Source organism: Nomia melanderi, chromosome 2 (assembly GCF_051020985.1).
Source record: "Nomia melanderi isolate GNS246 chromosome 2, iyNomMela1, whole genome shotgun sequence".
Classification (NCBI taxonomy): Eukaryota; Metazoa; Arthropoda; class Insecta; order Hymenoptera; family Halictidae; genus Nomia; species Nomia melanderi.
In genome coordinates, this window is record NC_135000.1 from 3,843,983 (window position 1) to 3,859,895 (window position 15,913).

The window sequence follows — 15,913 nt, forward strand, 5'->3', positions numbered from 1 at the left end:
AGCCGGCGTATCAAGGAAGCAGCCAACGGACACGAAAGTGGTTATGCGCATTCCTGTCCAACCTGAACGAGCACCGAGCTACACGGTTTTAGGGGCGAGAGGGGGGAGCGAGAGGGTTGTAATGAGTAGCGATGGACTCAAGACACTGGGAACGCGTAGCCAGATAAGCCTGGAATTCGGGGACTGTAAAGGATCTGTGACCAGCTGACGGATACTAAACAGCGGTCTGTTGATTGCACTTAGAGGTTAGGTAGCTTATGGTCTGCAAGGTGAACATTCAATTCGATAGGCTATTTTGAAGTGTCTGTGGGGTAGAGGATCTCGAGTTTCGTTGATTTTATTAACTACGAGATATTTAGAGGTTCGTTCTTGAACTTTAAGGTGAGAATAATAAAGTGCGCTATACATATTTTAGAATTCTAGGACGAACGCTTTAACCACTTGCCGTACAATGACGGATGAGACTCGTGATAAAGATTTCTAGATTAATTTAACAACAATCAATCTTATTCGTTACCCACGGATCAAGGGAAACGACTATTTTGCTATTATCAGTTTATTATATTCAAATGAAATTTCCACTTCAAGTAGAATGGGAAACTTTGTTACATTTCTTCCAAATTGTCGATAGTAAAATGTTAGACGAGCTTTGTAGCGAAAGTAAGTAGTACACCAAGGGGTTAAGGGTTAATGAGTCCTAGACTAGAGATGTGAACGACTCCAAGGTGTTTAGGGAAAAGGGACTTCTGGTTTCAATGGGTTTAGGTAGAACTTGATTTTTCTTTAAGTGTTACAATGGTATCCTATATTCAGCTGACTTCAGCATCTTAAGATAAGTGACCTCAAGGTCTATGTTAGGTCTTCGTAAACTACAAAATTACGGTTTAGTGACAGTATCTATCTAAGATCTAGTTCCAGAGTGAAGTAACTTTGCAAATATCAAGCAGGTATTACTATTATTTGAATAAAACATTTAAAAAAACGATTGTTTCATCCTTTGCGGACGAATGTCGACGAGATGAAACTTTCACATTTGGAAGACTAAGTCGTTGACAAATGATTTAATTACCCGGGTAGCAAGAGATCAGCACGTAGTTCCCTACTTTTCTATTGTTCAGTAATTGGTATATAATTTAGCTTCATCTGTTGAGGGTTTTGTATATTTCAGGGAATCTTCGTCCGCAAATGGTTAATATTATACTTCGTACAATGCATTTTGAGGAATATTGAAATAAAATAGCTTTGTTCCTCAATATACGTGTGATTTCTCGTCGAGTTAGTTTCACAAAATATCGCCTTTATGTCATCAGGAAATATTGAAATATTTCTAATGAAAAACGTCCGGGTGCAAAAGATTAAACAACATATCACATACTCCTGCATTCTGTCACTCATACTTTTACTGGCCAAAACGATCGCATCTATAAATCAAGGAAGCTCTACGAGCTACTGAATCGTCAAAAGGAACAGGAATACGAACTGATCTTGCGTCACTGTTACTCTAAGAGCCGACTTGTGTTATGAATACACTGAACTCGTTTATCTGGAAACGTAGAGTCGTTTAGGTTCTAGAATCTGTTATGAGATTTCCAACAAATTGCTCAAAAACTTGTAACAGAGTGAATTGAATACCCATCGCTAGAGCTGAGAGCTCAGTGGTTGTCGTGGAAGAGGGGCGAGGGGGAGGGAGAAAGAGCCGGGGACACCGTGGATCGTTCCCTTGTGCCTCGCTCGCGGCTGAATACTTGAATATTGATTAAGCATGCACATCGCGATTACTGGAAGCAGGTAAACGCGCTTCCAGCCGGGCTGCGTGTCTGCGGACATTTATACGGGACGTTCGCCTGTCCCAGTCTCTCTTTCTCTCTCTTTCTCTCCCATTCTCTTTGTCTTACTCGGGGCAGACATAAAACTGTCGAATACTCTAGACCAGCTTCAAGACGTTTCCATGATAATGAAACAATTGTTCGTTTACGATAGGTCTTTGGAGGATCAGCTTTGGTCACATTGTTGTCACTGACAGGTTGAGTAGTAGTCAAAAAGAAAAACTGGAGGGTCTCATAGAATGTTCACTAGTATAAGCGAGACTATAGGGAAGAGAATGGATAACAGGAAATATTAGTTGTACAACAGGTTATGTTCAGATTGCAACTGGGACCTAAAATAAGTGTAGCTTTATGGCGATTAATCCTTTGCATTCGAGAATTGTTTTGCTAGATATATTCTTCATTTTCTAATTAAATATCAATGGTGTCTTATAAATGACATTGATATAAATAATATAGAGATTAAGGGATAGAACTATTCTATTTTAACGTTTCATGGATAATTACGTTAGATGAACTTTTATATTGTACAACAAACTTTGTAATTTTGCTCTGTCAAACCAAGTGGCGACTGTGAGTTGTTACTCGAGTGCAAAGGGTTAAATTGATATCTAAGTTTAGTTTGGGCCTAAGATTATATCACAGAGTGCATCGGAAATTTTGGAAAAAGGATTCGCTGATGTTATATTAGGTCAAAATGAGCCTAATTAAAGTTTTGAACTGTAAATTGAAACTTGGCATAGATTAGCCCTTGGTGAAGTGCGAGTTACCCTAAGTAAAAGGACATCCCATGTATGTATCCCATGTATAGGACATCCCTTACGTCGACCCTGATTTAATTCCAAACTAGTTTAAATTAGAACCAAATCGATCCAAACTAAGTTGTCATCTAACCTAATTTTATTTTGAAGTTACACTATGTCCTAATACTTCCTAAATTAGGTTCAAAGTAAAACACAGCCATTTTATGGGCTCTATCAGTCAGATTCAAGACTGAGTCTGTAGCAACATTACCTCCCCTGACTCAGGACCAGTCCAAGAAACTCGAAGAATCTGATAAATGCAAATGTCCCTAGGGTCCACTGGTGGGACACTGTCCCTGAAGCAGCCGGCAATTGCAAACAGAGCCATTACAGATCTCAGTGAATAGGTCAGGCTATTTGCGTCATCGATCTCTTGGAATGCGACGCCGGCAATCAAAGAAACACCGACGACACATCGGCGTGTATCAGGTAACTTGTCCCGCGTATTTTTTCTGTTTCCTTTTCGCCCGTCCCGCCGCGACGAGTAGAACAATGAGTTCGTCAACGGTAAGTAGGTTAAAAAGAGAAGCCCGCGGTGTCTTTGAAACGCCGAGCGAAAAAATGCCGAGTGTCAGCCGGTGATTGCCGATTGTCAAAAGAATGCGAGCGGGGGAACTGGATCGAGGAATCATTATCACGACCGATCCGTAGGCACTCGCGAGAAAACGCGAGACTGTCATTTACATTCCTAATTCGCTACGTGGGTGGTTACTCATGCTGCGAGACACTTGGATCTAGAAAAAGATCACCGGCTGAATGGTGAATCTCTAATTTCTTGAGTGGGTAGTCGACGAATCGTCATTCAAGGAGGACTATCGCAGCTGGACCTAACCTCTAATACGAATGCCACATGAGAAGTTAATTTGTCAAAACTATTTCAAAGATTAATTATTTTATCACCACTTGAAGATCCGATGACTAAGCATGATTGAAGTAAAAAGAAATGGGACAGGAATGTGTTTTAGTGTGAAGAACAGTGGACCAATTTGATTCCTTAAGTAGGTAGCTGATAAGTAGCTATTTATGAGGTTTATGGCAGCCAAATCTAACCTCTAATACGAATGCCACATGAGAAGTTAATTTGTCAAAACCATTTCAAAGATTAATTATTTTATCACCACTTGAAGATCCGATGACTAAGCATGATTGAAGTAAAAAGAAATGGGACAGGAATGTGTTTTAGTTTGAAGAACAGTGGACCAATTTAATTCATTGAGTAGGTAGCTGGTAAGTGGCCATTCCTGAGGTCTGTGGCATCCAAATCTAACTTCTAATACAAATGCCATATGAGAAATTAATTTATCAAAGCTATTTCAAAGATTAATTATTTTATCACCACTTGGAGATCCGATGACTAAGCATGATTGAAGTTAAAAGGAAAGGGAAAGGAATGTGTTTTAGTTTGAAGAACAGTGGACCAATTAAATTCCTTAAGTAGGAAGCTGATATGTGGCAGCCAAATCTAATCTCTAATGTCATGTGAAAAATTAGTTTCTAAAAATCCTTGGAACTATTTTACCACAATATGAACATGGAATGATCAAGCATCGCTGACGTAAGAAAAAAATGAAAAAAGGCTATGTTTTAATTTGAAGAGGGGTGGACTGTCCAATCAGTCAGCCTAGAAGACGTGTTAGTACGACAACGTCCCGACTTCCGTGGCTAACATGGCCCTCGCCCTCCACTCGACGACGGCGTCTAGGGCGAAAAACAGCAGAGGCGAAACAGAATGGGTGGAGAAAACGGCCCTCGAGATCTGAATATTCACCAGGCACATCCTGGTCGGCCTCCACCTGACCCTCTTTCTGCCGGAAAAATCGGCACGTTCCGGCTCGTCTTCGAGGCTGCTCGAAGTTCCTCTGACGAGACACCGACGGAACGGCTTTTTAATTAGAACGTCGGCAGATCGGAAGTTGGGGGAAGGCTACCCGCGTTCCGGGGGCAAGATCATCGATCCTTTTCGTCGGTAAAATGGAATGTTACATCAAATGTACCTGCTAAGAGCAGGTAGCATTTAAATATGAATTAAAATATTTGACAGAGAAATAATTGGGATATTGAACATTGAAAAATGAAGAAGATTTAAGCATTGTTATACAGTATTTTTAGATTTTACGGGACAATTGAGATGGATTAAAAACGATTTTGATGGTAGAAAATATGGTTTAGATAGTGATTCTCAGATATTTTATAAAGTTTGTCGTTGTTAATATTTAATTTGTATGGTAAATGGCCTAGGGAATTGTAGAGAGTGAGTTTATCTACCGAGATGGCAAGTGTCTAGTTCTATTTTCAGTTTTACCATGCGAGCAGCTCAGTTTTCTAGTGATTTTTTGCTTCCAATGGTGGTTGCTGGGCCGGTAACTTATTTACAGAAACGGGAATTCCCTTATAGCGTCCCTTTCTCGGTATTCTGTTTTATCAGTTGATTCCTAGAGATTTCTTCTTTATCAAGAGAAAATATCGCGACATAGATTTCGGATACAATGCAGATTTAAATGATGATGAGGTTTGTAGAACATATTGCAACAAAAACTCAATTCTCATCATTCGTAAGCGTAAACATCATCGCGTATGATGATTTAAATGTAAAATAAAATGCAATTTAAGTGTGGCTTCAGCGCAAAACGGAATTATAAAAAATTCATACAAAGACACATCTTCAACTATCCTCTCAAGTTACATAGACATTATTTTCAACAATATTTACATTACAATTAATAACAACAATGTTCACAACATATTAACTCTCCAAACAGACGCACAAAAAATCAATGAAATCCTTGTTATAACAAACCAGACTGTTTCTGATATCCAATATTTATACTAAATTTAGACATAAAACAACCATAAAATTCCTTTCCACAAATATTATTAAAACTTCCCCCATATGCTGTAGCCACACGAAAATATTCATTTAACACGTTCGCTACCAGCGTCACATATTTGTGACGGCCGTAATCCTATATTTTACATAATGAAAATGAAATCAATCCTATGGATATTGTTATTAGAAATTATAAACTACGATGTTATACTTAAGAACTCAATGACTCGTTTCGGTTTCATTTTTCTGATATTTTGTTTAAATTTATTGGATTAAAGAAAATATAATTGAGAAGACCATCAGCGAAATAAGTGCTGGTAGCGAACGTGTCAACCCCTTGCCTTATAACGTGTCAGACTCGTGGTGAAGAGTTTAAACAGAATTTAACCAGTTAACTGTGGAATTTAGTTGGAAAAACCTCTCGTTCTGCGCGCGATAAAATCGAAAAATGGAGGGTGTACTCGTCGGACGCAGGACGAATGCACGTAGAGTATATTTTAATGAAAGATCAAAGCGAAACAAAGACGAATTACATGTTTATGTGAAAAAATAACGAATTCATCGCTGAAAGAATTAGTATCATGTCAAGCTTTACGATGACGTGTATACTCGTCAAACACAGTTAACTGGTTAACAACCATGAATATTATTCAATTCTTGTGAATGTAAACAAAACATTATTCGTTCGTTATCAATTATAATACTTTAGAGGAAACATAGGCATAGAATGTACCTGGAATTTTATTTTCTTTTTAATCAATTATTAATGGCAACGTAGTTCTATTCATCACGGTTGAGAAATAAATTATAAGGCAAGGGGTTAAACACTCCGCACCCGAAACGACACACGAAACATAAAAATCTGACTCACCAGGGTAGTTGCAGTCGTGTTCGTCGCTCCCATCATTACAGTCCTCGACGTGGTTGCAACGTTGGGACTCCAAGATGCATCTGGATACGTCACAAGCGAATTCCCCAACGCTGCAGCCTATAAATCAAACAGTCCTTCACTTTTCTGGCAAAACATTCGACGCGTTAAACAGTTTATGAAACATCAAACACGAAGAATACACGATCAACAATGCTCATCGAGAAAGATGCTAAATGGTAACATCGATTATGACAAATGCAAAATGAACATGCAATTTATATACATATATACAATACGTCCACGATGTACGACAGGCACTAAGGAGAGACAGAACTTGTTGCTAGTGATCAGGGCGAGCTTATACCTGGGTGGTCGCAATCGATTTCATCGGAGCCATCGTTACAGTCCTGTATGCCATCGCAGAGCTGCACGGAACAAATGTAATGACTGCCGTCCTTGCAGCGCACCGTGTCGTCGGCGCGACACTTGTTCGGCACCGGTGTCAACGTTACGTCGTCGGGACCGTCATCGGTCCCTTCTATGTCCTTAGTGATCGTTACTTCTTCCGGTTCCTCGGTCTCCAAGTATGGAACTGTATCGGGCTTGGTGATTATACGTGTCGGAAAAGTGACGAAAATGATGGTTGTGCATGGATTTAACCCCTCGCCTGATGAATTGTTTATTTATTTCGTGAATTTCTTCGTATCTCGTTTTGGAAATTTAACTGCTTTTTATATTCTGAATTTTTTTTAATTCTGTTTTGGAAATTTGGTCGTCTTTGACTTTATATATTTCTTTGTATTTCGTTTTGTAAACTTCCCTTCCGTTTATTTTATAAAGCTCCTTTCCCTTCGCTGCGAAAATTCTCCCTTTGTTTATTTCTGACATTTTCTTTCCTTCTATTTTACACATTTTTTAAAATTATATTTCATAAATTCCACGAGCTAATATTCAATGGGAAAAGCTGTTTTTCCTTGAAAAATTTGCTACTTTCTTATCTCTCAAGATCATTTATTTATTTATAATTAGTTGCATATTAAGCCGAGAGTAATTTATTTCTCGGAAATGTAAAATTTTATAAATTTGAAAGAAAATTTTGTGGCAAGGGGTTAATGTGACAGGTGAATGGTGAATGTAAAAAAAAGAGTATTTGAGTATGAATAAATGATGATGGAGTCACGTGTGATGTTCATGTGTGCTGGAGCTACATTTTAGAGTCATGGAACTTCCATTGATTAATAAGATACTTTGAATTAGATTGAATGAAAGAGTGAACCATTTCTGTGATTGAAAATCTATTTCTTACGATTGAATATAGTCGAATCTCAAGTGATAATATTAAATAATCATAAAAATACCAACGTCTAACTGCAGTATGATAGAACTATTGATTTCTTCTTTGATCCTCTACCTTCATTCATGACGAGACTAATATACTAATTGTAAGAGAATAATTACATAATTATCATTGCATCTTATTGATCCTTATACCCTTATACATTTAATTCTAAAAATTTATCTATGTATCATTAATGAATAAACGATAACGCACATTACACACTTGATTAAATGTAATTTTACACTTTCTTAATAAACATAAAATAATAATAATTTTTATTAAAATATACATTCACATTAAATTTACGAGTTACTCATATTGAATTTCATAAACAGTACTCACCCGAACGTGTATGGTAATTGTCTATTGTTAAACTAATTACCAAGATCTAAGTGGAATACCAATTTATTTAAGAACAACAGAAAAAACTGTACAGTACAACGATAATTATCCTAATAATTATGATCAATGGTCTTCCATGTATCAAATGAAACAGCCCCATGTATTTACAAAACGGTTGTCTTATGTTGTTGCGTTATGTATTATTAATCACATTGATTATTATACTCACAGTGATAAAAATCAAGTGTACATGTCACGGTATAAGACACAGTGGGAAGATGTGTACATTTTCCGACAAATATATAGATCTGCTTACAACTGAAGTAAAAGTAGATTGCAAACAATGAAATACAAACTGTATCCATAAACACACCAGAAAATGTACACCATAATTTCACTATTTCGGAAAATGTGAAACTAATAGGGGATAATGAATATATACTTAGAACCTACCCGGGTAGCACGCCATCTCGTCAGAGTCGCACTTTAACGCACTGTACATTTGCTTAACCCTTTGTCTTACAATAACGTGTGAGACTCGTGGTGAAGGTTTCAAACAGGACATAACAATTATAAATATTAGTCAATTATTGTGAACACAAATAAAATATTATCCTTTTGTTATCAATTATTATAATTTAAGGCAAATATAAGCATAGAATATACCTAAAATTTGTCTCTCTTTTCAATAAATTATTAATGGCAAAGTAGTTGTGTCAATCATAGTTGAAAAATAAATCGTAGGGCAAGGGGTTAAAGGAGCTGATAACAGTGTACCGTTAGTTGCTGAAAACCTGGCACTCATGACGTCATAGGGGCGGAGACAGTCGCGCCGAGGGATCCAATCGCGAATCCAGACTCGACTCTCCGCGCCCTCTGTCGCGCGACTCGATCGATTGACGCGAGCGGCTCAGCCAATCAGGCGTGCGCCTTCGAATCTGACCACTCAGACGAGAGTGCCAGGTTCGCTGCAACGGACGGTACGTTTGCCGGAAAATTGATACAGTATTCCGAATATGCAGTTATACCGTAACATATATACAGTCAAGGGGAAAATGGCGGATGGCACTTACCAGACGTGATCGTGGGACAATCGAGCTCGTCGGACTTGTCGTCGCACTGAGCAACCCCGTCGCACCTGGCATCTAATGGCACGCATGCACCGTTTCTACATCTGAGCTCGGTGGATTTGTCGCATTCCTCTTCGACGTCGTCTGTACCAACTGTGTGTGTGTGTTTTGGCGAGTAGCGTCGTGTCAGGGAGAAACATAAACGGAAAAACGAAAAACCGAGAAATTTAACGAAAAAGAATAATTGTGAACTCATGAGAACCGGGGCGGGGGGAATAATGGAAACAAGTTTTACCGTTGAAAAATAGTAATTAGAATTTGGTCGAATGTTATTAGATTTTAGGAATTCTTTCGATGTTTCCTTTGGAATGTGAAAGTAACTGCCAGAATGGCGGCAGAGGATACATTGAGCGATATTAGAGTTAAAGTAGTTAATAATATAATGATTGAATGGTTCAGAATGATCTATAAAGTAAAATATGTATAATACAATAATAAGATATCAGGAAATGATAATAAAATAATACAAGATATAATGAAGTGATACTAAAATAATATAATAATATAAGATATAATAAAATAACCTATTTCATATTTCTTCTTCTACGATCATTGAAAAAGTACAAGTAACTTTGACAGTTATTTAAGAAATCGATTTTCCCACGCTTACATTAAAATATAAGTGAGTATAAATTTTTTAAATATACCAATTAAGTGTGACTAATTTGAATAAAGGAAATATACAGTAAACTGTTTAATAATTCTAGAGTTAAGAGTGAAAGGAACATGGTGGTAGTATTTTCTGTCTGCTCTACATGTTCAAAATATAAATTGCGTCTACTTAATGTATGATAACCATTCCACGTGCAATATCGAATTACATTAACTACATAACTGGACTGCGGATTCTTCTGTAAATTTAAATTTCTAAAAATATAATTAGAAGAATAGAATCACGATAAAAACTAGTTCCTTCTAATAAATATTATAAAAACCATTATACACTATATAATAATACATTAATATATGATAATATATAAAATATAAACTGTAATATTATAATAATATAATATTACAAGTATAAAATATGAATTATAACATTATAATATATACTATTAGAAATACAAATGATAAATTATAATATAAGTTAAAATATTATATTCCATATGAACTATAATATTAATCCATACTTTTATAGGATATTATTTATACCTTATTATATAAGATATTAATTATCATATTTCTTTTATATAATTTTTTACATATTTTACATATTGTCCTAAACTAACAAAAAGAAAAATAAACAATAAATCTATTCTGAATTTCCAAATTTCCCATACAATATAAAATATATTTCTTTTATGTAACTTTTTATATATGTTACATATTGTCTCAAGATAATAGAAACTAATAGAAACAATAAATCAATTCTGGATTTCCAAATTTCCCATATCATATAAAATATCATATTTTTTTATATAACTTTTTATATATTTTACGTATTGTCCCAAGCTAACACAAACAAAAATAAACAGTAAATCAATTTTCGACTTCCAAATTTCCTATGAATGCATCAAAATCCGCAGTCACGAATGACCGTTCTCTCTTCGAAGAGAACACGTCAGGACAACTTCAGGGATCCACCAAGAAGATCCATCCGTCTTCCAGCCTTTTAGAGGATACGTGTCAAAGTAACGTCAAGAAGTTCGTGAACCTTCGACAGGGAGTCGATCATCTTTGCCAGTCTAAAATTTTCGAGAACAAATTACCTTGGAATATTCGGAAGGTGAACCCTTCGGGGTACAGTTGGATGTTGCCCAAGGAATGCCGCTGCAGCTGTTCCTCGATGATGTTCCTAACTTCTATCTCGTCGGAGAACATCAAGCCGATGTCCATGGTTACTTGCAGCTTGAAGATGTCTGATGCGATTGGTCTATATAAACAGAGAACAATGTCATTGCCTTTTCTTTGTGCTTTTTTGATGGTTGACAAGTAGGGTGGACCGAAAGAGCTGAAACTCTTCTACGATTTTCTATTACAAATTCTAAAAAAATTGTTCGCATCATATAGAAACTCATTTGGAGATTTTTATTTGCAACCAATACAGGTTTCAATCTTTGCACGCCTTTAATTTTTACTGGGTTATTGAAACTATTTATTGAAACATATGTAGGTAATACAATGCAAAAAATATTTAGCAATACGCAAACTGATTATGGAACATTTATTATGTTTAAACACGTTCAAATACTTTTGTTGCTAACTGTATATCGTATGTTATATAAATAAATAATTAAATTGAAGAATTTAAATGAAAGATAATTAAATACTATATTAGTTAGTTATATAATTTACTTATTTATTCATTTTGTACTAAAGTTTAAATTACTCATAAGATTTTGGTTATTGATATTATTATTTTTGACTCTGTTAGATTGAAATTCTTCTAATATCTTCTCTAGAAATTATTCCTTACCACTCGATATGTGTAGTTAATTTTTTATATGCAATTATTATTGTTACTTATAATTTGTCTATTATTTCTTTTGCTGTCAATTACTTTAAGTAGAATTCTTCGTTTTTTGGAATAATTCAAAAGAGTGCTTAACAATGTTCTGTGAATCACGAATCACAGTGTCAGTGTCTAACACATATAAAATCAGTACAGCCGAAGTTTTATAATAATAAACAATAAAGTACAAACATTATAGCATGTACAAATAAACGAGAAAACTACTGGAACATAAATCCGAACACTTTATTTTTCCTGTAACTAACATATCTACTGCAAACTCCAAGTTGGGCCCAATTAAAAACGGAAAAATGATAGTTTAGAAAAACATACCCTCCGCTGAATGTAAAAATAATATAATTTATATTATCCCGGATACCGTAATACAGTTAGCTTCAAGAAATATTAATCCATAAAAATGAAACGTAAAAATCTGTGCAGGAAGCAATAAAATACAACCGACTTGGTATCTAGTCTTCACCGGGTAACAGGTTAACACATTGCAAACCAGACATTTGTTTGCCAGTCATGCTTAGTAACCATCCACTTCTTTTGTATTAAATATTTTTATAATTGTTTAATATTAAATATTTTTCAATTTTTTAATGTCGAGTATTTCTCAATTATTTGATATTAAATATCCTTTAGTTATTTAATATTAAGTATCTTTCATTTATGTAATATTGAATATTTTACAATTACTGAATATTAAATATTTTTCAATTATTCAGTATTATATATTTTCTAATTATTTAATATTAAATATTCAAGTTACTTCTATATTTAAAGTTAAAAACCATTGTCGTGTTGAACACATAACTCCAACATACATTTTAAAATCACATATCCTTTCAATATACAAAGTTACGTTAATAACTAACAATAGTTTTCACAAAGAAATTTGTAAACGTCAGTTTAACCTCTTGAGTGGAAACGAGTCTCGCCTGCACGTGCTCCCCACATGAAAATTGATTTTCTCCATTATTTTACAAATCTGCCATATAGTAACAAAAATCATTCTCTTATTTTCATAAGTAAATTTAACTCTTTGTACTTAGAAGTTTTTCAATAGAAATATTTAACATTTCTCGACGGGACAAAGACGATATTCTTTAAAACCAACTCGAGAAAAAACCACAAGTACATTCAGGAACAAAGCTATTTTATTCCAATATTTCACGTATCGAGACAGCGTACAAAGTTCAACCTTGAATATCAGATTTTATAGTTCTACTGCGTCAAATCGAGTGCAAGGGGTTCATTGAACTCGCAATACTACAATTTCCTTTACAGTAACTGTATCCATAAAATTTTACGAAACTAAGTACCATAAACAGGAATATCTTTGTTGAAATAAGTCGTAGGGCAAAGGGTTAACACTAAACGTACCGGGAACCGGTCAAATGACAGTATTTAAAATTTTACGTTTTCTTTAGTTCATTAAACTTTATATCAATACTATACTGTTCAATTAATTGGTTCTTTAGTGTTCATCCTTCCTTTTGTTTCTATTTCGACTAAGAAAAATTATTATATTTATACATAATAATATATAACAAAATACTAAATAATTTTATATATATATATATAGTATAATAAACAAAATAGATGATCATCTCTATTTCGTAGCCAGTTATTTGGCTAGTTACGGTAGGAAAAGTGTCGGTACGGTTAGTGTTAAGTGATCGGTAGTTCTAGTGTTAATTAGTTAACCACTATCGACTGGTACTTCGGCATCGAATACTCACGATATCTTGACGACGCTGGCATGGTGGTTGTGGTCGGGGCTGAGTTGGTTGTACAGCTCCTCTAGGGCCTGGGTTAAATTGGCGCTCAACTTCTTGTACTGCGGACTATTTCTGTCCGCGTACTCGCTCAAGTACGGTTCACCGATTGTCAAGGTTATCCGGTAATATCCTGAAATCACCGATCAACGGAAACCTCAAGTTTTCCCGCGAGTTGGTTGCTCATTGGTTATCTAATGTATACATGGTAGGTTTATCTGAGTGAGTAATTCGATATGTTTCCTTCATTACTAAAGAATATTCATCACCTGAGTAATCTAAAGGTATATTGCATTTTTAGATAAGCATCTTATGTATCTACATATCAGTTGTGTAATTTAAGTTCTCACTTTCATTAACCAATTTGCATTGTAATGAAAAAAATGACCTTATCCGAAATTTTTCTTTTGATTTCATCGTAAGCAAGAAAATTACAATTAAAAGGAAATTCTGTTAATCAGAATTACTACTTTCATTTCTAATAACACCCTCCATTTTTATTTATATATACATATATATGTATATATTCACATACATATTTATATATAATTATATTTATTTAATACATATATCCTAAGGAGAAAAGAATATATTTAAAAATGTCTACTCACTTCGTTGTTTTCCAGTGACAGCTCCTTTTTCGTCCTCGGCACTACCTTCGAAGCCCCCGGACCCAGTCAAATCTTCGTCGTCTGTGTTAGCAAATCTCGCTGGTTCCCTGCGAGTTTCAGCTGCATTTCCAATTTGATTGTTCTGTCATGAATAATAATTAGAATTATTAACCAGGATTGGAACGAATTATCGTGATAATCTAATAAATGTATCTGTCACTGTACAACCTCGTCAGTTTCTTCTTCGTCATCCTCGGCGTCATCGACCACTCTGGCAAGTTCGTCCATCGTCGATTTCTGGGACGATTTGTGATCGAATTCCTCCTTCGCCTCCTCCTCATCTTCTTCTGGAATAAATTCTTTGAAAATCATATTTCATTTTCCATAAATTAAAAAGTTTAAATTGAAAAATATACTTATAAGAATTATTGGCAAAGTTAATTAGGATTACAGTATTACATTAGTATTACATTAATCTTCAATTAAGAATCTTCAATGAGATAATTTTATAGCAAAACTTTTAGAGTAAAACAAATTTTTTTGAACCAGAATATTTGAGAAAGGTCGATTATCTCAAATTGAAGTATCTTTAATACCTTTAATACCAAAGTATTAATATATTCTTTAATACCAAAAAATCTTGATTTTCAATTTGTATATACAAATTCGAAAGTAAAAATTACCAATAGATATTTATCAGTGATTAAGATTCTGTTGGCTATTATCGAAGGGAAACTCATTTAAGATCAAACGATTGTATTAATATGTAATTTACATGAAAAAATTTGATATTAATAGTGATATTAACTTAATAGACCGATGTCATACTGACTCAACTGAATTGCAATTACAACTTTGACAATTACGACTTGGTAAATTCGCAAAGTCTCCAGAATCCTTCAAATATACAATAATCCACCATCTAATAAGATAATTTAATTTAATAATTTAATAATTTACCTGGCGGTGGCTCAGTTGTGGTATTTGTCGACAAAGGATTAAAGATGGAGAAGAGATTCCTCTTTATCCTGTGGAGAAAGGACTCCTGCTGTCGGGACTCGATCAACGGTGTTTCGATGTAGGATTGCTTGCCATCTTGGTCAAAGACCAAATCGTCATTCTGAAAACAAAAATCAATATCGCCGTTAATGAAGACCGTAACACCCGCAAATGCCGAAGTGAAATCACTCCGGTACCATTCTAAGTTATTAATACGGCGGCGGCTTAAATAGCCGTCCACTTAGATCGCAATCAGAAATCAATAACACTATCCCTCCCAAAAATAATCCCTTTCTCAGCGCTAGTCTATTCTCATCCACTTAACCGACAGTAATAATTGTTTTCGGGAACCGCATCAGCCAAATCGTCTCTTCCGAACGATAAATCGAATCTCAATCGACGAAAAAAATGTCCAGTGAAAGATTTATGGTATTTTCTTGCAATAGATATTAACGAGCATCTACATTTACCAAAACAATACGGATATCACGAAATTTCACCGAGATATATCGAAAAAACCGCCCGATCGTATTGGTACGTCCCTCGAAATCGCTTTAATCCTCTAGGCTCCTATATCGAGCGTGACTCGACGTCAGTTCTATTCACAGGTGTGATTTATTGTCAAGATATTTTTAAAACAGATTATATTATTATATTACTTTCAATATTAGTAAGAAGAATCTACACACTAACTATTTCTTCAAACGAATTTCAAATAAAATATCGTAATAATACAGAGTTAAATCGTCGAATCACCTCGAATAACTTGAGAACTCGAAGTTTCTTTCTTTCCCTTGGATAAATGCTTCATTATCTCTTGAAGAAATGTTATAAAACATGATTGTACAAATGATTTACACATACGTTTATTTTAACGCGATGGAAAGGAAGGCAATCAATTTTTTAACTGCTCAACCCCGGTTCAAGTC

General features: G+C 34.9%; 1 protein-coding gene and 1 long non-coding RNA gene across 30 annotated transcripts in view; one reads left to right on the top strand and one right to left on the bottom strand.

Moving 5' to 3' along the window:
* Positions 1 to 15,913, bottom strand: part of trol (terribly reduced optic lobes) — a 210,148-nt gene that overhangs the window by 122,531 nt on the left and 71,704 nt on the right. For 26 of the 29 annotated variants that reach the window (XM_076374558.1, XM_076374554.1, XM_076374559.1 and 23 more), the window contains exons 2-9: positions 14,946 to 15,105; positions 14,214 to 14,344; positions 13,986 to 14,127; positions 13,339 to 13,507; positions 10,848 to 11,011; positions 9,082 to 9,231; positions 6,692 to 6,919; positions 6,328 to 6,444 (exon numbers count right to left, since the gene is read on the bottom strand). In XM_076374558.1, the coding sequence (XP_076230673.1) occupies positions 6,328 to 6,444; positions 6,692 to 6,919; positions 9,082 to 9,231; positions 10,848 to 11,011; positions 13,339 to 13,507; positions 13,986 to 14,127; positions 14,214 to 14,344; positions 14,946 to 15,105 (1,261 nt within the window). The remainder of the gene's footprint in view (positions 1 to 6,327; positions 6,445 to 6,691; positions 6,920 to 9,081; positions 9,232 to 10,847; positions 11,012 to 13,338; positions 13,508 to 13,985; positions 14,128 to 14,213; positions 14,345 to 14,945; positions 15,106 to 15,913) is intronic. The other 3 variants (XM_076374536.1, XM_076374534.1, XM_076374541.1) reach the window with 3 other exon arrangements.
* On the top strand, positions 2,960 to 6,888 carry LOC143176939 (uncharacterized). The gene is made up of 3 exons (XR_013001502.1): positions 2,960 to 3,058; positions 6,331 to 6,563; positions 6,642 to 6,888. It is a non-coding gene; the product is annotated as an uncharacterized LOC143176939 (long non-coding RNA).